Source organism: Cucurbita moschata, unplaced genomic scaffold (assembly GCF_002738365.1).
Source record: "Cucurbita moschata cultivar Rifu unplaced genomic scaffold, Cmos_1.0 Cmo_Scf00022, whole genome shotgun sequence".
NCBI classification, from domain to species: Eukaryota; Viridiplantae; Streptophyta; class Magnoliopsida; order Cucurbitales; family Cucurbitaceae; genus Cucurbita; species Cucurbita moschata.
In genome coordinates this window covers 937043-964506 of record NW_019268538.1, presented here as the reverse complement: position 1 = coordinate 964506, position 27464 = coordinate 937043, and the positions used below count along the sequence as shown (strand labels likewise).

The following is a 27464-nucleotide window of genomic DNA, read 5'->3' as shown; positions in this document are numbered from 1 at the left end:
ATAATGAAGATCATAGTCAAATTATGATTGATAGGCTTTAGATCCACAGTATTTTCATGTAGGCTTTAGATCCACAGTATTTTCATGTAGGCTTTAGATAGCCGGACCAATACCCATTCATCAATTGGATATCCATCTTTTTATTGCGTTGGAGTGGAAGATTTTTTTAGAAGAGCCTATAAGAATGATTTTTTTTTTTTTGAGTGGTGAACAAAACTTTTAGTTTACTAATCATATTTTGAAGTGGTTCCTTGGTATTTTTAGAACCCATGAATTCATATTTTGAAGTGACAATAGTAAAAGGTTTCCAAGCTTCGAAGTATTCTGTAATTGAACATCCTTGAATTTTCAAGGACATTAAAGATCCCTTTGAAAAGATGGAAAAAATAATACATTGCCTCTGCTCAAACTTGGCAGTTACATTATAGCAGCAATTATGCCATATACACAAAAAATTATATCGATTGTGTATGAGGATAGTTCTTTTTATGTGGTTACATTGAATTTTATTGTCGGAATTCTATCTGAATACCGTAAATCTACAGCCTCTCTGACGTAGTGTGTGCAGTTAAATGGCAAAGCAAATTCACTCAAATGCCAGCCTTTGTGTGCCAACTAATGAAGCATACTGACCTTTCTGAGCCAATAGTTCCAAATGAGTACCCAGCTCTACAATTTTTCCATCGGAACAAAATGCAATTTGATGAGCATTTTGAACTGTACTCAACCGATGTGCAATCACCAATGTCGTCCTTCCCTTCATCAACAGGTTTAGAGCATCCTGGACGAGTCGCTCGCTAACTGCATCCAGTGCGCTGGTTGCCTACACGAAGAAGACGAGTATCATAATTTGTGATTAAGAGAACGCTGCTAAATCCCCAAGTCAAGTAGCTATATACATACAAGAAATTTACCTCATCAAGTATAAGGATTGGAGCATTCTTAAGCAAAGCTCTTGCAATGGCTATTCTCTGCAAATGATAATTTAAAGGTCAGTTTCAATCTCCTCTTAGATCAACACACTTCTCGAGATGGTGTCGTAACAATACCTGTCGCTGGCCACCACTTAGAAGGCCTCCGCGTTCACCGACTGGTGTGTCATAGCCCTTTCAAGAATAAGACAATACATGTTAATAACAACAAAGGAACCAGCAAAACAAAACATGAATGTACTAGAAGATAGCAAACCTGAGGAAGTGCAACAATGAAGTCATGAGCGTTTGCAGCTCTGGCTGCCTTTATCACCTCATCCTTTGTTACATTATCATCTGGAAGTCCATATGCAATATTTTCTCCAACAGACACCGAAAACAGAACAGGTTCCTGAACATCATCTAATTAATTCTTTTTACAGGAAAAAGTTATATATTTTAGCCCATACTAAGTTAAGTATGTCAATGTTGATATTACACATTTAAGTGCATTAAACTCTAAGCTTGAACGGTGATCACATCAGAGCATTCTCAAAATAAAATTAGAGATTTGCCATGAATCAACCAATAACAGCAAACTCCTCACTAAAACACCTAAAATCAGTCTATTCCTCTCTAGCCATGTCTCGCAAAAGATTGGCGAATATGTATTGGTCTTCAAGACCTTACGTTTGACATTGAAAGGGTAAAACACAAAGCATTTTGATTAAAAAAGACCCTTCATATTCCTGGGGAGTGGTATCCATAAACTAAAACTTCTTTCAAAATAACTACAGAAAAAGGCACTGAATAAATGAACGGCCTGTGCCTTCCACTTCAACACGAACACCATCAGCCCCTAGATGAGAAAATGTGGATTCCGGCTATGAGTTTGTCTCCGCACAAACATCTATGGTCTACCTAAAATAAGGGCCATCCAAAAACTTTTACTTTCTCAAGAGAGGACTTAGTTTGAGATCTGAGGGTCATTTCCTCTCCTTGGCGGTTAAATCATGGAATGGACCATGAGGCAAGGGTCCTAGATCGTCTTGAACAAGCAAAACCAAGTATATGCACCTACGCATCTAAGCAGCCAATCCTCAATCTCTCTATCTATGAACTCTTTTATCATAAAGGCAAGGGTGGCACTAAGCCAATCTAGTTACAAAAAGAGAACTCAAAAGCTAAACAATACCCTCACACAATGCTAAATTGGATCCATTTATGACCATAATTCAACATTCTCATATTGCCAACCAACGCAATTTTCTACATCTCAGTCACTATAAGCAAAACAGAAAACCAAACAACATAACACGTGGTAAACATAGGATGTTAATATGTTGAATGGAAAAAATTTGCTGATTGCCACAAGTACATAAAATACAGTATGATCAGTGAATAAAGCAAGATTTTGTAGGGTAACGGAAATCTGATGGGGATTAAAATAATAGTCTCAAAACATGGGTAAGGAAGCCTCTACATTTCAAGCAAGAAAGCCGAACTGGAAAGCCAAAACATTTGGGGGCGAAGTCTCTAATAAATTTAAAGCATCATCAGTCTCATGGCTATTCATTCAAGTTAAGTAATATGGTAATGTCAAATGTGAGTTTGAGTAGGTAAAGATATTACTTGATTCACTATTGAAACAGCCCGAGCCCATTCCCTCTTATCAAATGCTCGAATATCTTCACCAGAAACTTTTATTTGCCCTTGCTTTGGCTGTAAAATATGCACATTATTAACCAATCTATATCATAGAGAAGTTTGTTGATATAACAAGAAAGTTTACCTCATAAAAACGTGCCAACAGCTGTACTATTGTACTCTTTCCTGCTCCACTAGGACCCACTAGTGCCGTCACGGTTCCACATTTAAGTGTTAAATTCAAATCACTAAGAATGTCAACGTCAGGTCTCAAAGGATAAGAAAAGCCCACATCTGCATGACAAGATATGGGCACACATTGACACATTAATCATTTCCCAAAATAACTGACATAGAGAAAGCAAGTTTCCCATTTCAATGTGATCACAACCAAGACCAGTTCATCATATATTTCCCTAAATTGAAGAAGACATAAAATGGGGCTAAGAAAACAAATAGTTTTATTTATTCCAGTATCTACGACCGTATGGACCAGCTGATCTCAAGTACCCTCAGGACACCCTCCCAACTTTACAGTACTAAATTACCAAAGAAATTTATCTTTCTAAAATGAAGAGTTAACATAACAATAACATTGAAGAAAATTCACCTACTGAGACGAGCTATAGTATCAACACGACTTTAAAAAGTCTAATTACTGATTCAAAACATCACAGCAGAGATATATAATGCACTTCATGAATATTAGAAAAAACAAAAATGTAAATAGACAATCACTGTTTCTACCATTATTTATATTGCGAGTACAAAAGCATGAGAAAGATTTTGAAACTTTTAACAGAGAAAATAGGGAACCGCAAGATATTTACCTTCAAGACAAATATCACCAGACCAAGCAAGATTGATAACGTTGCTAGAAGATTTTAGGTCTGCCATGTACTGTGTTTTCACCTGACTGTTTTCATCAGTAACGCCAGAGAACAACAACTTATATTTAAATTCTTTTTGTTGCATCTCTTTTTCTAATCCATATGCAAGGGCTTCATCAACCTCTTCATGTAAAACAGTATTAATTCTTTCAACAGCAGCAAAAGTTCGACGGAGATCTCCAAATGTATTTACCAATCCTTGAACCTGAAAGTCATTATATGCATCAGTACTGAGGAATAAGATATTGAGAAGGGGTAACCAAAGAGAAACAGTTACAGGACTCACAGCAAATGTTAACGTGAAAGTATATCCAATAAAAGAAGCCATGGTTCCTACAGAAAGTTCACCCTGGAAAGACATGATAAGAACAATTAGAGATTAGATAAAACAAGGTCTTGACTATGGTCTGGATATGATGAACAAAAATATACATATTTTGGAGAAGGAAACAAAATTTTTATTGATAGAAAGTTACAAATGAATAAAGTTCAAAAATCAAAATTAAGAAAATGACCAACTAATCCAAAGTAAAACACAGAGAACACACCCCATTAAAAAAAACTCAATTACCTATCTTATACTAAGAAAATAATTTTAAAACCCATATAAATTTAAGCGAATTGCATAAACCACTACTGAACTATTACAATTATTACAATTGCACCCATAAGCTTTAATTGTAAAAGCAAAACTCTCACCCTTGTAAAACTTGGGACCTTCCATTACCCTCCATTAAAAATTTCGTTAAATGATAGAGAAATCTTTTTATCTATTTCTCTAAAACAAATCTTTTTATCTCTCTATCACACTTCTCTCTATAAAGGAATGAGTGGTTTTCTTCAATCACATTCTTATCTTTGAAAAAAAAAAAAAACTATCTTCCTCTCTCTATCACACTTCTCTCCAAGAAAAATCCAATATTTCACTCTACCCATACATTAAAACACATTAAAAAAAAGTATGCAAAATTTGGAAATTACCGCTTTCACTTTGTCTCCTCCAAGCCAATATAATGACATAAGCGAAATATAAACAGCAACTCTAGTTAAGGATTCATTCAGAGATTTAAAAGTCCCAAGTGATATGCCACTACCCTCATATGCAATAACCTGCCAAAATCCAAAAATGAATAAACAAATTCAGTAGACTAACATGGCTCTAAAACTTATCTGAAGGAACCTTTACAGTTCCCAATAATATTTTACCTGGCGACCAAAATTGAACATTTGACGCTTTTCACCACCAAAGGATCTCACCTGTAATAACATCTTCGTATCTCAGCAAGACCAGTAGAAAAAATTCTAATAGGTCAGGGAAATCAAATTTAGTGATAATACAGGTGGCAGAGTATCTTAAACTCACAGTGCGAATAGCAGAGAATGTCTCTGTTGCACAATCAGCCATGGAGGCTTGAGCTAATCCATGAGCTTTAAAGACAGGGATAGTAGAACGCTTGTATACAGCTAGAGATAAATGAAAATCAGCATTGCAATAATAGAGAAACACAAGGCATTCAAATTGGCGTAGCCTATAGCTTTCTATTATAATTATATCTTGCTCGTCCTTTACATTTTCTGGAGAAAATGACTTGTATTTATGACAGGTTCTAATTGGATGCAAGAAATAAAGAAAGACCGTGATAGCAGACAAAAAGAAAAACACAATTTCTCAGACAATTTATAATATCTTAACATTCTCTGAAAGCATCACATAGAAGCAGCCAAGCAGGTACACACATGCGCATACACAACCATATCCATAAACAAACAAAGGGCAATGAATGGCCATTGTTAAGAGTATTGGACATGAATACACAATCAAACTAGAGCGCTAGGCTTCACAGGCTACTATATTCATCAAGTATAAAAATGTGTTCAAAGAAAGAAGAAATGAAGGAAAGAAGTTTTAGTCTATATGCTGTAAAGAAAAATAGCAAGGAGCCTCAGAAAGAAGCTAATTAACTGATAAACTTACCCACTGAAAACGATACACTCAACATCAGAAGACCAAGAATAGGTGCAAGCTGGGGGGACAATGCAAATAATATACATATTGTTCCAATCACCTGTACAAAATAACACACAGGAGAACAAGATTCCACTATCAATAATGCAAATCAAAACAAACAAAAAAAATATATATCAAAATATGCAACTTTGGTAAAGTTTCACCTAATTGGAAATTTATTCGACCACATTCTATATTCAGCAACTAGAACCTTAGTCATATTTTTCAACAACGTGGTTATTTCAGGTAATGGAGAAAGTAAATAAAAGATTGGACACGAAATCCAACCATATCAAGAGCCAGATAGAAAAAAAAAAATCAGATTGCAACAATATTTCAATCAGCAATAGCGAAGCAAATCTATATGCCAAATGCAGACAACACAAAGCTCACTTGTACTTGGTGAAGAGTTGCTTGCCTCAGAGAACGCTCTGAATCCACGGTCCCTTGAAACATTCTCACTCACCACATCTTTAAGAGAGCCCAAATCAGAAGTTAACAATCCGGTAATTTCACCAACCTTAAAGGAAAAATCCAAGTGAATCCAATTGAAATATCAAACTTGACTGAGAAACTAACATTTCCAATAGAGAAAACGAAATGAGAATATATAAAATAGAATGAAGAAGAAAAGGAGGGCAAGGAGAAATCAAAAGTAACAGCAACCAATTTGGAATAAGAAGAAAAAAATGTCTGTAATAGATTATGAATAAGTGGTTCATTATACACACACACCTTGTATCTGTCAAAAAATTCCACCTGAGAAGTAAAAGGAAAAACAAATCAGGATGCCAACATTTTACATGAAAATCAAACTTAAAGAGACAGCTTCTCTCATCCGGTCACTCATATTGACAAATTAAATTTACAACACTACTCCAACACTGAAATCCACGATCGAAATAAGATATTACCTTCTGAATCAGCAACCTTCCAAAAATCTGGGCTCTTAATCTTGACATAACCTTCTCCCACATGAAATTCATGTTTGTGACGAACAAGACCGTCAATATTGGCTCCATTGCATATAAAATTCCAACTGTACTCAGCAGCCTCCACAAAGACCCAGGTTTTGCACCTATAAGTACCTCAAAAAATCTACCTACACAAGCAAGCCATGAAACAAACATTCAGGATTAAAATAAAACCATCTTGTTGAATCATTCGTACCATAGAGAACGTTTTGTGAATTTTATCCTTCTTTTCTTGTTTAGGAGTTCAATTTGAACGGCTGTAATGAATTCATTTTCAAGGGCATTTATTTGGCATAATTCAATTAAACCTTATACGATTCAACACTTACAAATAGCAGCAATCAATTAACTCCAGAGTTAAAATTGATTCAAAACCAAACGGTCCCATAATCAAAGAAGAAAAGCAGCATAAAATCCAATTCCTACCTGAGAAAAACGGCATGGAAAGAGTGCAAGTGGTGCAGCAAACAAGAGTAAGCGAAGAAACCAGAAGCCGTAGCTTGTGCTTCATCAAAAGCCTCCACAAGAGCCCCCAATACAAGACCCCAGGAACTCGATCCTGGGAAACGGAGGCGTCATCGAGTTTCGGGTCGGACTCGCTGACATTAGGGTCCGAAGCAGGCCCGACATAAGCGAAAAAAGTAGAACTGCCTCTGCTACTCTTGGAAGCAGGCTTAAACCCGCAGCGAACCGCCGCAACTGTGGGAAATGGCGCGACAGAGGTGGCACGGCGGAGCGGCGAGAGAGAGGAATTGGGGAAGCGAGAGGGCCTGAGAGTGAAGGGGAGAGAGAGAAGGGTGGTGGAAGACATGGAAGAAGATGACGGTTGCTGAAAGAGAGGCGCCTGTGGAGAAGCATGGCGCTGCCCAATGCCCCATGTTTATCATTTCAGATTCCTTGCCTTATCCAATGATCGTAAATATAATTTAATGAATTAGAGTAAGCCATCTCCTTGCCTCTCCCAACCGTCGGATCGAGACATTTTTTAGATCAACTTATAACAATTTATAAACTAATCTAATACAATCCGACCATAAATTTTTAAAATTCCGTTTAGTTCGATTTACTCGAGTAATTTATTAATAAAATATTTATTAATTTATTTTTTAAATATTTAATTAAGATTCGTAACTTAATTTTAATATATATTTTAAAAAATTATTATATAATGGTATAAAATTAATAATAAATTCATGAATCGGTAAAGTTCTCATTTATTTGAACCTATCCAAACTACATAGTGCTGCCCGATGCTCTTGTTTATGATTTTAGATTCTTTATTTTACCAAATATAATATATTTTAACGAACAAGTCATTTCCTTGCCTCTTTTGATTCTTTTCCCTTTACACATCTACTATTTGTCGGATTCGTGAGTTGGATTAGGTCGGGTTAAGACATTTTTTAAAGTCAACTCAATTAATTCAAAACGCCATAAAAACGTTGTTTTGTTTGAATGTTTGACATATTGACTAATGGAGTATGATTTATGCTAGTTGAGTTATGTTCATATTGATCATCTCTATCGTACTTTAAAGTAGAATTACTAACTTGTGAATGTAATCATTGAGTCATATGACTAACAAACGTGATAGTATATGACAAGGGTTCGTAGCCATTTGCGAGCCACATGTTGCAGAAGGTTGGTGCGGTCAATCGGGTTGGTTGACAGCTACAAGAGCTTGGTAAGGTTGCTTCCATCACTTGAGTATGTGTCCTTGGGGCGCTTCAACTGTTGCAGCTCCAAATGGGTGCCCTCCGATCCTCTGATATGGATTTCAACGACCAATGGCCTTGTATTCTACACGCCAACAATGAGATTCAAACTGTCCCCATTCAGTGATTCTCATGCCACCACAATGGCATGACATCTAAAGAGTGATTGAAACCTATCCCTGACCAGCTCGTGAGTAGCATTTCAGGTCGACACAACGTAGCGTCAAAAGCATGTATTTTATATTGCTTCGATGACCTTTTCTAGGCCTCCTTCCTGCAGAGCTGGATTGTCGATATCAATCGAATTTGTACTAATTGAAGAAGACGAAAGCTTTTTTTTCTACCCAATTGAATTTAGGTTAGATTGGTTTTGATTGTTTTGATCCTTTATTTCCACCCGAGTAGGAGCTCGCATGGATTTTTCTTATTTTTTTCAAAAGATCATAGGTGTAGTTGCTTTTGGTTTCCCAAACGATCATACTAATGAAGAAACCGTCCTTTACTCATATACTCACGATCATCTCCTTAACTGGCCAATATACGACTCTACTCAACCGTCGGTAAGGTAATAGCTTACAAAAGTGATGATTAGAAGCTAATTCGAGAGGGTGATCGCCCATATTGAAACTGAGACATGACCCAAATTCCCGTTGGAGGCAACGTCATAGAATTTTCTACAATGAACGGAAATTGATGGAGCAGTGTCGAGTGGACATAAGACCTAATTATTTAGTTTTTCAAATTAATTTATAAATTTAAGGCTAATTTCCTCATAAAATAAAAGATAGATCTGTATAAAGATGCAAAGTTGAGTTATGATTCGAAGGACAGTCAAAGAATTACTTGGTTTTCTTTTTCTTTTTCTTTTTCTTTTTCTTTTTCTTTTAATATTTACGTAATTATTTTTCTTTTTAACTTTTTTTTTTTAAATATTATTAAATATATTTTGCTGCAGCTTTTCCCTTTTTCATCTGTTTCTTCACAGCAATCATTTTTCACTCTTTTTTCAAACCCACTTTTTCAGATCTTGACTTTTTATTATCACTCACCCATTTCAATAATTTTAATAAAACAATTTTGTCGGGGAAAATACTTTCAAATTTTATATTATTACGTCATATATCTCTTTTTATTACATCATATATACCACATTTTTAATTTGAAATTTGAATTCAGTACTTATTCTCTTGTGATATGACCACGTTACCAATTTCATATTGTAATAACCATGCCCGAGATTTGGATCAGAATTTGGCACTTGATGCCCTGACATTCTCCTGCGATATGGTCACGTTAGTCGATATTGTTCTCTTTGAGTTTTCCCTCAAGGCTTTAAAACGCGTCTACTAGAGGAAGGTTTCCACACGAGAGTGTTTTATTCTCCTCCCCAACCAATGTAGAACATCACAATCCACCTCCCTTCGGGGCCCAACGTCCTCGCTAGTACTCTTTCCTTCCTCCAATGGACGTGGGACTGCCCTCAAATCGACCCCCCTTGAGGCCTAGCGTCCTTATTGGCACACCGCCTCGTGTCTACCCCCCTTCGGGGAACAGCGAGAAGGCTAGCACATCTTTCGGTGTCTGGCTTTGATATCATTTGTAACGGCCCAGATCCACCGCTAGCAGATATTGTCCTCTTTGGGCTTCCCCTTAAGGCTTTAAAACGCATCTGCTAGGAGAAAGTTTCCACACTCCCTATAAAGGGTGTTTTGTTCTCTTCCACAACCAACGTAGGACATCACATTCAGGATCGCTCTCATTCTGATATGGTCTTAGTTCATTCACGTTCCTCTTCTTTACTCGAGTATCACACATATTTTCATAATTATTCGCATTCGTATATGATCTTAGTTCATTTATATAGCCTTCGTTTACTTGACTCGAGCGAGCATTACGTATTTTAGGGCAAAAGTAAAGATTTGTCTTGAAATATTTATTTAAAGACCAATTTCATGCATTGGGTCAAGCTACATCTTTAAAATTACTTAACAACAAAGAATCCATCTCAAGGCTTCTGCGGCGGAAGCAAGGAGCGGCAGGCCCGAGTCATAGCTTCTTTCATATGGTGGAGGCCATGACTGTTCGGGAAGATATCGATATGCTCGCATCTTAGCTTATACCCATGTCGTCTCGACGTGTGCAGCGACAAGTTGACGGGAGGCGCATGGCTTAGCGAGGACGGTGGTAGATGAGGAACGAACATGGATCTAGCTCGAAGAACGAACTTCCAGATGAGTGTGAGAAATCGTTTAGGATGGTAATTAAGGTATTATTCATTAAATTATGTTTAAATTGGCGTATGAATAACACAAATATAATTAGGTTAAAAAGTATAGTTTTGATATCTAAGATCGAGTATTTGACGTTTTAAGCATAATTCTGTTAGTTCAAACGTATAGTCGAGATTCCTTCCACTCTCATATATTTTTCACTGTCGAGAATATACGTTTAAACCAACTCGAAGACATTGTCCTCTACAATAAGTATATATAGCAACGTCGAGACATTGCCCCCTATCATAAGGAAAGTATCACAAATGGCAGAAACACTTCCAACAACAAAACAAGGGTGCACATGTGTTGATCCTCGAGCATATCAAAACAATGTGAGTATTGACCATAATCTCAAAGATCGATCCACAATATCAAGCAAGGAATCGGGTTCATTAGCTTGAAGGCTGGCATGCACAACGTTGAAGATCTGAAAGTGGCATCTCGACTCTTAGTCCTCAGCAATTTTATTTTGATCTTCATCCCCTCCCGACAAAATAATAATAATAATAATATATATATATATTATTATTATTGTTAAATATTCGTTTTAAACTATAAATTTACTAAATTGCCCTAAAATATTAGAAAACATAAAACCATGAAGAAGTGACAAAAATGATTATAAAGTTTAGGTCCTTGTAGGGTTACCAGCTCAAATGAGAAATAAAGAATCTTCATTTATACCAAAGTTTGGGATGCAGCTGGAGATGGGGTATGACGAATATTATTTTATTTATCATTTAAACTATTAATTTCTCATAAAATAAATATCTTCGATATTTTACTAAATTTTAATTAATAATATGATTTTTCCGACCCAATTATAACAGCCCAAGTCGTTTAAACACCCTTCTAAAAAATGTTTCGCTTTTCTCTTTCAACCAACGTGGGATCTCTCAATCCATTTCTCGAGGGACCCACTGTTCTCGTTGGCACACCACCTAGTGTATGGTTTTGATACCATTTGTAACAGTTAAACCCCACCACTAGTAGATATTGTACGCTTTGGCTCGTTACATATGGTTGTCAATCTCACTGATTTAAAACGCGTATGCTAGGTAGAGGGTTCCACACCCTTATAAGGAATGATTCGTTCCCATCTCTAACCACTCCATCAAAATTTATTATTTTAGTCCAAATTAGAAAGAAAAAAATCTAAACCGCTGAAAAATTTCAAGATCTCTAGCACAAACCCTAAACCCTAAACACTAAACACAATCTCGGTCTTCCACATGGGTCAATTTTCTCTATAAATACTCGAACCCAACATTTCACCTCAACTGATTTCTAAACCACATGATCAGAGCTTCTATACCCAGATTACCATTCATCCCACGAGACACTCTAATTTCCCTATTTCCACTAGAGACCGTGCAAGAAAAATATTCGAATTCCCTTAACGAGATAGACAATATGGTACTCGAGTCTCGTATAATGTAGCGTTTTTTAATAGTTTATGTAATTTTATTGGGGGGAGGGGGGAAAAAACTTAAGGGTTAAGTAGATAAGAAGCAATGGAAGAAGCACTTTTGAGGGCAGCTAAGAATGATGCCGGCCAATATGAAAGCCCTTTTTTTGCAGTCCACTATTGATTGCTGATGTCTTTTCCTCAAAAGCCGTATGTCATGGCAAGTGACCCATAAATCCTCTCCTTTCTCAACAACCATTCAAACCCTAATTTAAGTCCCAATACTCACTTAGTTAACGTCGATTCATTCCCGAACTATAAAATATAGCTGAAATGACAATGACCTAATGAAAATCTCGAGCCATAAAACAAAGCTGAAATGAAAATATTTCATCGTTTTATTATGTCTCTCAGTATAATTTTGTATGATAATTATTTACGAGTCTAAGAATTCTCGGTTTAAAATTATTTTTCGAAAACGAATTAATTCATTCATCTCGAACTAACCCACAAATCAACAAATTAATAATAGAATTAAATTGATTATTTTCTTAAAATTTAGTAACATAAATCTATTTTTAATGCACAAAAACTAAAATAAACTAAACTATTTCAATTTTTTAAATAAAGTTAATTCCCTTGAAATTTTATTTTACTACTTTTTTAATATTCATGCATAATATATATCATACATATATATATATATATAAACTATATAATTAAAATTTTATTTTTTCGAATTATTAAAATTATCTCAAAATATTAATAATTTTCCTTTATTTAAAAATGGTTGAATAATAAAGAGAAAAAAAAACTTGATGGTTTAGTCAAACTTTTGTGCAATTTATTTAATTTTAAATAGAATGATAATTAAAAAAACATTAAAAGGTCAAACTTTATTAAAAAAAAATTAAATTAAAGGGGTCAGCCGACCTTTTCAATGAACCAATTTATTCAAAATTAATTTTGAAAATAATATAAAATACCAAATTTGTATATAAAATAATATTAAAAAGACAATTTTGCCCCTGATGCATGACCAAAAATAAATATTGACCAAGACTATGGAATAAATTTATCACATGCTTGACACTATTTAATTCAATAAGAATTTTTCTTTTTAAAAAAGTGGAAATATTAGATTTTTTAGGGATTAGATTAAATTATATTTGATAATTTATTAATTATTTTTAATTTTGTTTCTTAAATATTAATTTTCTTGACAAATCTTTATTATTGTTATTTTTTTTACTTTTGAAATTAAAATATTAATTTCATTAAAAATATATATTTTTTAATTTAATTTGTTTTAAAATGTCTAAATTACCCCTAAAATTATTAAATTAATACCCAATTGTTTCCCTTATGAAAAAGACCTAAAAATATTTTTCACACCAATTATAATAAATAATTAAATTTAAAAACTTTAACAGCCAAACCCAATTATAAGACAACAAAAAAACCCCCTCCGTGAAGAAGACAACAAAAAACCCCAAAAACGGAGATGCAACCGCCGTGCCTGATGGAGATCGCGGCAGCATGCGGCGGCGGAAGTGGCGGAGGAAGCAGCTGTTGCCCAACACCATTACTCAACTTCCCTTCCTCCACCTCGACAACCTCGACCACCCCTCGAACTTCCGCCGCATCCCGACGCGACTTCACGGCCAAAGCCACCGCCGGAGTGTTCCCCAACACCAATTTCACAAACCCGGAATCTCTCCCGGCGCCGCCGCAAGCTCTGGCTCTGTTCCTCGCCGCCTTCCCACAGTATAACCAAACCCAGAAAATCGACCAAATCAGAAACAAACAATATTACCATCTCAACTTCACAAACCATACGTGTCTCGATTACATCGGAATCGGTCTCTTTTCGTATCATCAATTCCAAAAACATCACAACCCATTTCCTTCTTCCAATTTGAATTTCCCGTTCTTCGGCGTTTCTTACAGAACCGGCAATTTTAAATCTCGCCTCCTTGAAAATGGCCTCGATTCTGACCTAGAATCCGCCATTAAAAGACGAATATTCCGATTCCTCAACGTTTCAGATTCCGATTATTCCATGGTTTTCACCGCGAATCGAACCTCCGCCTTCAAACTCTTAGCAGAATCATACCCATTTCATACCAGCAGCAAGCTTTTGACTGTTTATGACTACGAAAGTGAAGCAGTGGAAGCCATGGTCAACACTTCCCAAAACAGAGGAGCTTTGACTATGTCAGCTGAATTTTCATGGCCGAGATTGAGGATAAACTCACGGAAATTGAAGGAAATGATCGTGAGTAAGAACAAGAAGAAGAAAACTAAAAAGGGTCTTTTTGTTTTTCCATTACATTCCAGGATTACGGGAGCTAGATATCCTTATTTATGGATGAGTATAGCGCAGGAAAATCGGTGGCATGTTCTTGTCGATGCTTGTGCTTTGGGTCCTAAAGATATGGATTGTTTTGGATTATCTTTGTTTCGACCTGATTTTCTTGTCTGTTCTTTCTACAAAGTCTTCGGCGAAAACCCATCTGGATTTGGGTGTCTTCTTGTGAAAAAATCTGTCATTTCAATTCTCGACACCAATTCTTGTTCCTCAAATGTTGGAATTGTGAATCTTGTTCCTGCTGACAAGCTGTTTCAGCTAGCTGAGGACTCATCCGGGACTGACACTGAGCTGGAAATTCATCATCAGCAGTTCATGTCTCAAATGGTTCCATCAACAAGCTCATTTTCAGGTCCAATTTCATATGAATCAATGAAAACAGCACAAACACCAACAACCCAGTTTCCAGAAACAGAGGAGGACCCAAATTTGGGGTCAAATGTTTCAGAAATCGAAACAAAATGCAAAGGGTTGGATCAAATGGACTCATTGGGGCTGATATTGATATCAACAAGAGCACGATGCCTAATCAATTGGCTGGTGAGTTCATTGCTGAAGCTCAAACATCCAAACACAGAAGGGGTGTCTCTGGTGAAGATCTACGGCCCAAAGGTGAAATTCGACAGAGGACCAGCTCTGGCATTCAATGTTTTTGATTGGAAAGGGGAGAAAGTTGAGCCTGTTCTTGTGCAGAAGCTAGCAGATCGAAGCAACATTTCATTAAGCTATGGATTTTTGCAGAACATTTGGTTTCCTGAGAAGTATGCAGAGGAGAAAGGGAGGGTTCTTGAGCGAAAGGAGGTTGGGAAAGATGAGAAGATGAAGAAGGTGAAAGCTAACTTGGGGATCAGTGTGGTGACTGCTGCTCTTGGATTTTTGACCAATTTTGATGATGTTTATAAGCTTTGGTGCTTTGTTGCTCAGTTTTTGGATGCTGATTTTGTCGAGAAGGAGCGATGGAGATACACTGCGCTTAATCAGAGGACTGTTCTTGAAGTTCTTTAGTTCATCAAGACCTGTTCTTTTCTTGAGCTTAATATCACTTATCCGGTCCGAGATAGACAACCCAATGTCTCGATCCATCTTTATGACATCTTTATGTCTCGATCATATACCAGTAATTCTTAAAAATGTTGTTAATTTGAGTATAGCTCACTACCGAATACATTTCTACTTTTTTTTTCTTAGAAGAGTGTAGATTCAATCTCATTTGGATCCACATGCAACCATTATTTTGAGGTAATTACTGTTGGATGATGAAAGTCGCACACGCCTAATTTAGGGATGTAGGGAATGGTCATAAGTTTATAATCAAGGAATACTCTCTCTATTGGAATGAGACGGAAGCCCAAAACAAAGGCATGAGAGCTTATTTTCAAAGTGAACAATATCATACAATTGTGGAGAGTCGATTCCTAACCATTACATTAGTGTGAGAAATTTATTACCAATTTTCTGCCGTTTTTGTTATTGTTGCTGGATTGATCATCGAGCTTGCTTCTATTGGATTTGGGTTGGTCAAGGTATTGCTGCTGAGTCAAGAAAATCCAAGGAAGCTTTAACAATTTATGGACCGGTCGTAGCTTTTTTTCTTTTATTTTGAGTTAATTAGGATTTACTTTATTTTAATTAATTTTATGAAATGGGCCGGACTTATTTGACTTTAGTGGGCCTATTGGGCTTTAGAAGAGGGCTTGAGTTCTTTCATTAGCCCAAGTTCATACTTTATATTTAAAAAAAAAATCAAAATAATTAGATGAAATCGTCTCCAGTACATTATAGATTATATACAAAGTTATTTCAAAAAGTTCAAGAGGATTTTTGAAACAAGTTACTAGTCGTAAATATACTTTTAAATTTTTTTTAAAAAAATTTAAGAATATTAATAAAAATTTTAAAAACTTAATAGTATTTTAAAGATAATAATTTTATTTATTTATTTTTAATAGGTGCAAGAGTATTTTTGATAAAAGTATTATTAAAGCTATTAATTTTTTTTTTTTACATAAAATAAAAAATTATTAAATGGTATTTTTATTAATTTAAAACGTCGCTTTCAAAGTCAATTCCTCCGATGAAAAGAGTGGTTTATAAGGGTTACACGTGACGGTCACACCCCATTGGTAGAAGTAATGTCGTGGGGACCACGTTGACCATGTGCTGTCGAATTCTGGTTGGTCCTTCACACACGAAATTGTACGGTAATATCTCTTGAATTTATGAAGCCAGTTATGCAGCACAATAATTAAATATATATATTTATTATAAAAAATATATTTCAGTGTCAAATTAAATAATGTGGGCCTTAATTTTACCAAAATGAGAGGAACACCGAGGTTGTATGCACGCAAAATCATATATTATTTTAATTTTATCCTTAAAGTTCAATAAATAAATAAAATTCCTCCAAAATAAATACTACAATAAAATTTTAATTTCAAAATCTTTATATATATATAAATATGTATCTTTGTAAAAATAATTTCGAGAAATATTTCAATATCCTATTTTTTTTTTCTCATTTTAAAATTATATTTATCTTTTTCATACAATAATTGAGAGTTGACAAAATAATAAATGTTTTTCTTAATTTATGGAAAATAAAAGAAGCTTAAAAAATCTCAATGAAGATTGAATTACATTATTGGTACTATATTGGTCGCGTCATTAAATTATTTTATTTTCTTCTCATTTTTTAGAATTATTATTTTTGTACTTATAAGACAACATAATTTATTGTTTTTGGTATTTAGACCGTGAATAAATGTTATGTGTCACGACCTTACAAGGTGCATTATTTGTGGCTGCGTGTCGGATGTCCCAGATGTGTTGTCAATGACTAAAATGTCTCCAAATATAATAGAAAGAGATATGACTAGTCATCAATTATTCTTACCCGTTTTCTACACTTGTAACCTATAATATTGTTTTTTTTTTCTTTTTACAAATTGATTTCGAAATGCTTTCTAAAAATATTCGAGGCTTGAGCGTAAATCTTCTGTGCTAATGAGACCAAAATTCTACTTGGTTAACTTACTCGAGGGATAATAAATGTCACAATAGAATGTCTGTAAGAGCTAAAGCCTTCTATTAGCAGATATTGTATGTTTTGACTCGTTACGTATTACTGTGAACTTCACAGTTTTAAAGTGTGTCTTTATAATAAATGTTCTATTCTACTCTCGAACTGGTGTAGAATCTCTCTATTTTTCTCATTCATCTCGAAGTCATTTTTTCTTTTAGGGTTTATTTCCTCCTTGTATATATATATATATTGCAACAAGGCCCCTTATCTTCCCATTATTCCCTCAAAAACCCCCCAAAACAAGAGCCCAAATTTATATCTGCAGCTGTTCTCATAATTTTCTACGATCATTCCTTTCTCGGCATCAACGAAAAAGAAGGCTCAAATCCCGTTTTGAGCTCAATCTTTCCAGTTTTTGTTCCAATAATCTTGGAACTAATACCAGCTGAGCTTCTGAATCTAAAACCAACAATGGTGAGAGGGAAGGTCGAAATGAAACGAATAGAAAACGCGACAAATCGTCAAGTGACATTCTCAAAGAGACGAAATGGGCTGCTGAAGAAGGCGTACGAGCTCTCTGTTCTGTGCGATGCTGAAGTTTCTGTCATGATTTTCTCTCAGAAAGGAAGGCTTTATGAGTTCTCAAGCACCGAGTAAGTCATTTTTTCTTGTTCTTCTGCTTCAGAAATCGCCTAAATTCATTTTGTTTAGCTGTTTTGATTTGAATCTGTAGAACTAAAAGGACGACGATGGGGGAAATTAGGGTTTGTTTATGAGTCTAATCTTAGTCATATCTATCTACTTCACTGTGATTATTTATTCAAAATTGTACCTCTTAGATTTCATCTAGGGTTTTGTAAGATCTTCCTTCTCGGAAATTGTAGCTCTTAAAAAATTGTTCAAAATTTTCTTCTGGGTTTGGTTTAATCAAGTAAATAGAAAAATTTAGATATTGATTCTTAAGTTCTTTAGAAAGTTTTTCTTGATTGAATTAATAGGTAGGTTACTACATGCATCTAAACAACATTTGCAACGATAAAACTCACGGAGAGCAATAATTTTCTAAAAGACATGCTTAAGTGTGATAGAAACGGTTCGTAAGACATACGAACAGTAAAACTACTTAATTTGATGATGAATCTAAAAATAAACTCTTGATATTCTATTTACGTAATCCTTTATCCAACCCACGCCTTTAGAGGAGGATTACCCAAATGGTTAGTATACAAAAGGGGCCTCGTATCTTAGTTTGCCTAGTTCGAAACACAACAATCCGAGCCCTTGCTAGAAACAATTCGTCGAGGTTCAAACTTTGCAAATTAAGACTTTTGAACATGTGGGTATTTGAAACTTGTTATACCAAATAAATTTGATGAAGTGTATGGGATCTAAATTTCGAGATCAACTTGGATGCAAGTTATTGTAGTTTATAGTAGTCATAGTTACCGTTGAACAAAACTCGTCGTGAAACACAAGACCCAAAAGCCCACACAATGTTAAAAAAAAACATTTGGATAAGCTTGAGACCAAATTCTTCTCGTTAACACTTCTAAATTAAACAAATTAAACTTGAAGATTAACTCCAAGCAATTATATATTTATAAATATCGAATGTTACATAGAATTGAAAATTTATAAACTATGATATAATTTGAAAAAGAAAATCTACGATACAACAAAGATAAATATTAAGGATACAGTATAGTCCCATTCTTACATGTTGTTGTAGTGTGTATGTCTTAAAAATGTTAAAAAAAAAACTGTCATAATGCCTAGGCCCTACCTCGTCAGCTGAACACTTAGATATGTCTTGTCACAGTTGTATCCTTAACTTCTCAAAACCTTTGACTATTTGAATAGACTAGTTTAAGTCATTTTCCTTAATAATATGAATTAAATATACATTTAACTATCTTCAATTTGATAATATAAATTAGATATTAAGTATATAAAAAACTTCAATTTGTTTTTTCATCTTTTTAAATTTTAAATTTTATCTATAATGTATTATAAACTATTTAATATATTTAACCTAAATTAATTTTATATATTGAAAAAATTATAACTAGGGTTTATATTCATTTATTCATTACATAAATTCTCTTTTTCAAATTAAGCAACATGAACATGTTATAGATTTTCACAAGTATTTGATCATGTGTGTTTTGTTATACGTTTTTTTTTTTGTTGGATGACTCAGTATACATAAGTCCATCCAGCGTTATCGATGGTATGGAAAAGATGGACAGACCAACGCTCTTCGCTCCGAAGTATACATGCAGGTTTCTTTTTCCTTCTTTCTATTCACAAATCGGATTATATAAATATACATTTGAACAACACGTGATTCAACTAAAATTTGTATTTTAGGTTCATAATCTATTTATATGAGCGTTAACTTAAAAGTTTCCCTCTCTTTCAAATAAGATTAGGAAAAAAGTCATGTTAGGGCTTCTCTCGGGACTTGTTAGGTCATAGGCATGCGGAATGCACATCCATGTATATTTCTGTCGACTTGTCTCAGCTGTGCTCGACCTAGGCCGAGGCGGTCTTAAGGTTTTTCGATCTACTAACTTTTATTCGGGTTCAATCTTGCCCTAGGTTCTAGGTTCAATATGAACATTGTTTTGGGCAACTTTTCGTTAAGCCATGTCTCCTCGAATGCTCTCAAGAATGAAGATAATACAAAGGTTTTGTCGACCCTCTTAAAACTCCGATATAACGGTAGTTTTGGGCAATTTTTCATCGATGATTATAAATTCAATCCATAAACTTTTAGGGTTTTGTCTAATAAACACCGGACTTTAAAACTTATTAATCCAAAGGGTTATGTAACTAAGTCATTATGAATGGAATACTTAAATTGTATGCAGCAAATGAAGCAGGAAGCTGACATGACGGCAAAGAAAATGGAGCAACTTGAAACTTCACAAAAGTAAGCAATTTCAATCTTAATAACACTGCTTTTTAATAACATTCTAGGTTATGTTTTTGAATTTGTTCGTCTTAGGAAGCTGTTGGGACGTGGGTTGGGTTCATGTTCGTTGGAGGAAATCCGAGAGATTGAAACCCAGTTGATACTTAGCTTGACTCGTATTCGAGAAAGAAAGGTATGTTTCTATTCTAGAACACCAAGGCCCTTTTATCACATTGAATATCTCCTTTAGGGTTAGTAACGCTTCGCATATCATATTATGAAAAGATTCGTAGATTATGATATAAACCAAGCCATCTCAATCCTACAGTATGAAATTTGAAGAAGTTGGGAAGAATATTGTTAGTTGTAATTAAAGTAACATTAAGAAGAATCAAACTTCATTTATGTAATAAGAATTTTAACTGGGACTTCATTTATTCTTAGATGGTTACAAACGGTCGATGGATAATTAAAATTTAGATTTATGGTGTTTAGTTAATGTATTTTAAGTTTTAAGACTTTTTATTTACTTTTAGGTTGCATTTACGTAGTAGGTAATTATGATTAAGAAGAATCAAGGTTTTGGTTTCATTTTGCGGCGGTATGAAATCCTTGACTTCCATGAGTCATCTCAAGAGTTGTGGAGTGATTCAAATCTTAGTTTCCCTTAGAGTCAGTTCTTGAATATTTTAGATCTAAAAGTTTTATTTTGCAATAAAATTGTTAGATCGAATTCTTAAGATAAAATCATTTTGATTCGGGAATTTTAGTATTGTTAATCTAGAGATTTGCATATTTATAAAGGTTTTTAGATCCAATTGGTATGAATTTTCATATCAGATTGGGTCGTTGAGATTACGGGAGACTAAAAATATGTTAAAAAATTTCGTTTGGTTACAGTCTCAGCTATTCAAGGAGCAGAGAATGAAGCTGATTGAAAAGGTAATGAAATTTCATTGAAATATTTTCAGTTCATTCCTTTTCAATTTATTCTTTCTAGATTCAAATATGAGATATAAATAAATCGAAACGTCTAAACTTGTTCAGTTTTAAATGTTTTGGAGTTTAATTGATAGAATTATAAGCGTTCTACGAACGTAAACGGATTCGATATTTGTATATATGAAATTTAGCTAGTTGTTTATGTTGAATCAGGGGAAACTGCTTATAGAGGAAAATATAAAGTTAGCTGCAAAGGTAAGACCCCATTTTTCCATTGTTGTTCTAGGGTTTAATGTTGTGAAGCTTGAAAATCCTTGTCGTTGTGGTTGGTCGTGTTGGACTGATATGTTTGTTCAAACATTTAGTGTGGTACTCAGCCATGGGAGGCAGAAGGTGGTGGTGAAAATGAGGGAGGAGGGATTATGAGTTTATTATGCACCCAAAATGCCCAACCTTCTCATATCAACACTAAATTGTTCATTGGATTGCCTTGCTCATGATCCTGTTCTAAACTTTTTACTACCATTTTAAGCCTTGCACGTATAGAAATTCATTGATATAAGGAATGAAATGTAACCTTTATTTCATTCCTTTAAGAGTTTACCACCAAATAAGCGCCCACGTGTAACCTTAAAATTGGTTGATTGGCTGTTTTCCATGTCAAAATATTTAGCTTTCCATTACGATCTACCGTATGTATCATATTTAACCTTTAATTATAGGCTGATACCGCCTTTTAGTTGTATCTAATGAGATCGGTTGTTTAAAAATTTAGAAAGAAGAACAAATTGTAATAATTAAATTTTTGAAAATAAATAGAAATCTAAATTTTTTTAAAAAAAATAAAAAGGGTTATAAGATTTGAATGATGAAGTGGTAAGGGAGTGGGGTCTGAGCAGCGATGAAATCTCATGAATGTTTGCAGCAGTTCTTTTTCACTGTTCACTCTGTATTTTCATTTCAACGCCTTTAATGAACTTCTTACTTTCTTACACCTTTTAGGAGACAATCTATTAATTTCTTCTTTTTTTTTTCTTTTTGTTTTTTTGGAGTAAATTTTGTTTTTTACCACTCCTTTTTTACCTTCCTAAAAAGTAAAAATAAGATGGTAACTAATTGTTATTGGAAATTTGTCTCCCTCCTATTTTATTCTCAATCCTCACTAAATTACGAGAATATTTGTCTTTTTTTTTTTTTGAATTTTTATTTTTCAATATAATTTATATTTAAAAATTGTAATTAATAATATTTTACGAGAAAAAGAATATAATATAAAGTTCTAACATAATTTCTAAAAATTTAATGTTAGAGTGAAATGAGAATGGAAGGATGAAAATGTTTTAATTTCAATAGAATTTATATTAAAATTATTATGAGTAAGAATATAATATAAGATGAACATAATTTCTAAAAATTTAAAATTTAATATTCGCACATTTATATATAAAATTTTCTGGATTTAAACGAGAATTCTCCATTCCATTAATCAACATTTTTCAAAAAAGAAAAAAAAAATCACGTGGATGAGGCTGACTCACGTGAGGACAAATCCATGGGGTGCAAAACGACAGCGTTTATGTAGGGACATAATGGTGGCAGTAGTTTCTCGCAAGAGGGAGTCCAAAATATGAAACTCAAAGGTCCTCACAACCCCTTCCAATTCCAACACCTTCTTCCATTTCCCCAAATCTTTGTCGATTAAGGAATCGATGTCTTTCAGGACATGACATTTCGCACGTGCCAATTCCCACCCCTTCATCATCATCATCCTTGTTCTACAATTCATCACCATTTCCCCCAACACTTCATCATCATCATCCTTGTTCCACCGCTCGAGCCTTGGCTCTCCCACGGCGGCGTTACTGGTTTCTAGGTGGTGGAAGATTGATGGGTTCAATGGGTTGGTGGGGGAGAACCAATTTGGAGAAGTTAATATTCTTTTTATGTATTTCAACTCGCCTGCTCCGCCGTCCGCGGTGGCTCTCCTGCCCACCTCTTCCGCTGCCGGCCTCTGCTTGCCGTTCGGGAACCGGCATCGCTGTTTGGGGAATGACTTAGCCCGTACAATTATGAAATTTCAAACATATTTTTCATACGCTTCAAAATAATGCTTTTAAAATTTTAAAATTTTAAAATTTTAAAATTGTCGTATTTTTTTTTATAAATTTCCAAAAAAAAAAAATAATAATAAAATAAAACAATGTTTCAATTTTGCAGCTATTTTTTAAAAATATTTTATAATTAAAAATTTCAAGATTTATTTTTCTTAGCTTTTAAATTAAATTTGTATTATATTATTTTTATATATTTTAAGAGTTACAAAAATAAAGAGAAAAAAGCTGATATATTATAAAATTGATAATATATATATATATATATATATATATATATATATATATTATAGCACCTGTTCATGACGGACTTTGGCCGCCGGAGGAGGAGACTCTTCTTCTTTTTCTTCTCGAGTCGTTGCCCTTGGCTTCCGTTTTGGTGTCGGTGTCGGTGTCTGTGTCGATATCGAGTTATGCTTCCTAAACATCGTCACGTCTTGATTTTTTAGTTTACCATACACCAATTTGTTGTTATTATTGGTAATGTCAACAAGTGCAACTTTCCTTCTCACTTGTTCTTCTTCTTGTTTCATCTCTTTGCAAATTTGGCTATTCTCTATGTCCAAGTTAATATCGAGCGAGTGTCGATGGTGATGACGGTCGACATCCGATAGCCTCAACGAGGATACTCTCGGGCTGTTCGGGAGAGACCGTGTAGCGGAAGGGGAGGTGGTGGTTTGAGGAAGAATATCAAGACCCATTAGTCTAGCCAAGAGATTTGGAGTCTTGACACTTGGAGAATCCAATGCATTGTGATCAAAATTTGTGTTGATTTCAAGTCCCATCTGCATTTCAAAACATAGGATTAGAAAATTACATTGTTCTTTGAAAATTAATGCAACAAAAAGTAAAATTTACTTGAATTTGCTCATTTTGTTCTTGACCCAATTGCTCCAAGCTGTTCCTTGGTGCTACAACACCTGAAGAACAAACATGGTCTAAAGAGGATGGTTGGTGCTTATTGGGGGCTAAGTGAGTGGAAGGAAAGGAATGGGAATCAAAGAAATGAAGGAGGGTGTTCATACAGCTCGGTAGAGAGGGGTGGTGTCGGTGTCGGTGTCGGTCGATGGGGGCTCGGCGGGGGGATGAGGTTCCTCCAAAGAGCCATTGTCTTGCCATTGTTTGAAGAGAGAAATGGGGATTGGTTTGTTTATAAATGATGGGAGAGGGAGGGAAGTAGAGGCACTTAAACAGCCTCTTCCTAAGCTTGTATGGTTCTGTGTCTCTGGTAAAGGCTGTTTAAGTGCACAAATTTAGAGCCAAGCTCTGAGTGTCCCATGGGTGTTTGTTTGTGGGGAATTGAAATGTTTGAAAATGGGTCATCAATTTGGTATCTATTTTGAATTTGCCATGCTGAGTGCCTATTGGGTATTAAATACGAGGTATGGTCTGGTGGGGATTTGTGAGATTCAAAACTTCTGCTCACCTCAGAGCGTGGCCTCCTAGTGGTATGGTCTCGGCGTGCTGAGTGTCACAACCTTACTATGAAGAGAGTAGGTTGTGACCCTCACGCCATGACAAGCAAAGGGGCGTCCCTCAAGAGACGCCCATCCGGCCATATGCGAGCCAATGTAGAAGAATGTCATGATGCGATCGAGGAGGACGATGCATCATCCAACACACCACCACGCAAAGTGGGCATTGAAGACATGTTGAGACACAAGCATAACAGAGACATCAGCATTGACATGAAGGACAAGATAGGCTTGTTGAAGGGCCGGGTAGGGTCCCGGGCCTTAACCTCAAAAGTCGAGGTTTCGGAAGGAATTTGGGCATGCGGTTCGGGAGTTAAGTCCGTCCATATGAAATATGAATGCTCGCCAAGTTTGGTGTCAATCGGACATGGGACGGACAATGCACGACACCGTATGACACCTCACGAAAATCATGTCTACCCCTCGTAGAATGAAAATGGCTCAAAATGTACTATAGGGGTACCATGGTGTTAGCTCTCCACCACCCTTGGGCCCTGTGGCCTAAGTGAGCTACCCTGTGGCACATACATGTGTCACAGTGTGGGCGAGCGTGCCGAGACGAGTGTCTCGGGGCGACTTCCTTTGAAATGGATTTTTGAAGGACAGTACCGGACGGCACGGGTGTGCCGGTATTGCGCCCTAGCCCGCGTGTTGGAGGTTGCTACATACACCCGCTATCTGGTACGGTATCCGCAAATGACTCGGCATGGGCACGGGAGGGCCTATGCCTCGATAGAACCTGGATGGATGGATGTTCGGGAAGTCCCGATGAGACGAACGACACGCGGACCCATTCTCGATGGCATGACCGAACGAGTTATGATGAGCGACGACATCCCGAGACTCGGGATGGCGTCAAGACATATGGACCCTGTCGATGGGGATCAAGATGGCAAGATGAGATGCGACGTTGTATTGAGAGACCTTGGCCCGAGCAGAGGCAAGGTCGAGCCGAATGAGTTGGCCTAGCGTAGAGGCAAGTCGGATGTGTCGTAGATGATTGAACATACACGCACAGGCGGCGTGTGTGGTTGAACAAGCTTGGATTCCGCACAAGCGATGTTCGATTGGCGAAGGCAAACCTCGCCTAAGGTCCGACGAAGCCACAAAGCCGGGGCGAAAAATATAATGGGGCTTAATTCCCCTTAAGGCTGGTCGTGAGCGTGTATAGATCACGACGCCGCACGGTCAAGAATGTAGGACCGTGACACTGAGCCCCGTAGGGGTGTGGACACCAAGTGGTGTGCCAACGAAAACACTGACCCCTCAAAAGGGGTGGACAATGGGTGGTGTGCCAGCAAGGACGCTAAGTCCTGTAAGAGTGTGGACCACCAAGTGGTGTGCCAACGAAGACACTGAGCCCCCAAGAGGGGTGGGCATTGGGCGGTGTGCCAGCAAGGATGCTAAGCCCTAAAAGGGTGTGGACACTGGACGGTGTGCCAATGAGGACGTTGAGCCCTAGGGGTGGACACCGAGTGGTGTGTTAGTGAGAATACTGGACCCCAAATTAGGGTGGATAGTGAGATCCCACGTCGATTGGAGAGAGAAACAAGTGCAAGCGAGAATGCTGAGTCTTGAACGGGGATGAATGGATTGTGAATTTCCACGTCGATTGGAGAGGAAAACGAAACATTTTTTGTAAAGGTATGAAAACCTCTTCATAGCATATGCATTTTAAAAATCTCGAGGGGAAGTTCGAAAAGGAAGGTCCAAAGAGGACAATATTTGCTGGCGGTGGGTTCGGATCAAGCTGCCCTTGAATTTTATTTATTTATTTTACTTTTTCAACAATCATCCTCCAATATTAAAAAAAAAATAATAATAAATAAATATTATCTCTCTATTTTTATGATGTATAAATATAATTCAATAAAAAAAATGCTATTAACTATATAATTATTTTCTCTTAAAATCAAAATTAATTTACAAAATAACATATAAAATTAATATAAATTGAAAAAATAAACATAAAATATTAGATAATCTAATACACTGAAATTATATTAAATTGATAAATTTAAATTATGAAACACGAACATATAAAATTAATATAAACGGAATGTCTAAACATAAAAGATTAAATAGATTAAGACAAACACGATTATCTAAAGATTATCGAACATGATTACAATTTTCTAGCAAAACAAACATAGCTATTTAAAGATGTCCGATATTCAAAAAGAATTTAAAAATGGGGTCGAGAAAGAGAAAAAGGTGGACGAAAATGCGAAGCGAAACCGACGAATTAGTAGTACAAATGGTATTGAAGATGTGTCCTTCTGCCATGGCAGCATGAGTGCAACTCCTTGGACGTCACGAAACAAGGGTTGCGTATGGTACTCTTCTGCAGAATCACAATGAAGATGAACCCAGGTTTGGCTTAAACTTTAATGACAAGAGAAGGCCATGAGCACTTGGCTACTCTTTATTCAACTCTACTGCTCTAATAACTTTGGTCATTAAACACTGCCCGTGTTCCTCGCTCGCACCTCCCCGTGCTGCTACCTGCATCATTTCACGGTCGTACTCTCTCATGTGTACCTGTACTTTCCTTTTTTGGTGGTTTTAGCTGACTTACTTGTCTCTACTGTGGGTTAAGTTCTAAGACTTCGTATAGCTTGTACAATAGGTTTAAAAGGGATAGGTTCATATTTTAAAATCTATTAAAGAATGCTCAAAAGGGGTATGTTTTGTGAGATTCCATATCAATTGGAGAGAAGAACAAAACATTTGTTATAAAGTCGTGGAAACCTCTCCTTAGCAGATGCGTTTTAAAATCATGAGGCTGTCGACAATC

The 27464-nt window shown here is 35.7% G+C and overlaps 4 protein-coding genes across 5 annotated transcripts; 2 read left to right on the top strand and 2 right to left on the bottom strand.

Moving 5' to 3' along the window:
- Window positions 1-345: 345 nt before the first annotated feature.
- On the bottom strand, window positions 346-7327 carry LOC111459434 (ABC transporter B family member 28). Of its 2 annotated transcripts, none has more exons than XM_023102340.1 (16): window positions 6857-7327; window positions 6371-6558; window positions 6192-6215; window positions 5875-5976; window positions 5424-5514; window positions 4812-4912; window positions 4655-4705; window positions 4430-4558; window positions 3735-3797; window positions 3389-3653; window positions 2704-2852; window positions 2544-2633; window positions 1189-1323; window positions 1050-1106; window positions 915-971; window positions 346-823 (listed from the first exon to the last, which is right to left on the bottom strand). In XM_023102340.1, exons 1-16 carry the CDS (start codon window positions 7239-7241, stop codon window positions 587-589), a joined length of 2124 nt encoding a protein of 707 aa, XP_022958108.1. In that variant the 5' UTR covers window positions 7242-7327; the 3' UTR covers window positions 346-586. The 2 variants fall into 2 exon arrangements, with proteins under 2 accessions (XP_022958108.1, XP_022958110.1); XM_023102342.1 differs by having other exon boundaries at window positions 6371-6554; window positions 6857-6959.
- A 5925-nt stretch (window positions 7328-13252) lies between these two features.
- On the top strand, window positions 13253-15350 carry LOC111459100 (molybdenum cofactor sulfurase). The gene has a single exon (XM_023101853.1). It carries the CDS (start codon window positions 13331-13333, stop codon window positions 15200-15202), a length of 1872 nt encoding a protein of 623 aa, XP_022957621.1. The 5' UTR covers window positions 13253-13330; the 3' UTR covers window positions 15203-15350.
- Window positions 15351-17544: 2194 nt separating this feature from the next.
- Window positions 17545-21764, top strand: LOC111459110 (MADS-box protein AGL42-like). The gene is made up of 7 exons (XM_023101868.1): window positions 17545-17875; window positions 19423-19504; window positions 20096-20157; window positions 20233-20332; window positions 21040-21081; window positions 21295-21336; window positions 21447-21764. Exons 1-7 carry the CDS (start codon window positions 17694-17696, stop codon window positions 21579-21581), a joined length of 645 nt encoding a protein of 214 aa, XP_022957636.1. The 5' UTR covers window positions 17545-17693; the 3' UTR covers window positions 21582-21764.
- Window positions 21765-22615: 851 nt separating this feature from the next.
- On the bottom strand, window positions 22616-24311 carry LOC111459727. The gene is made up of 4 exons (XM_023102753.1): window positions 24218-24311; window positions 24051-24112; window positions 23489-23977; window positions 22616-23119 (listed from the first exon to the last, which is right to left on the bottom strand). Exons 1-4 carry the CDS (start codon window positions 24309-24311, stop codon window positions 22616-22618), a joined length of 1149 nt encoding a protein of 382 aa, XP_022958521.1.
- Between the last annotated feature and the right edge of the window lie 3153 nt (window positions 24312-27464).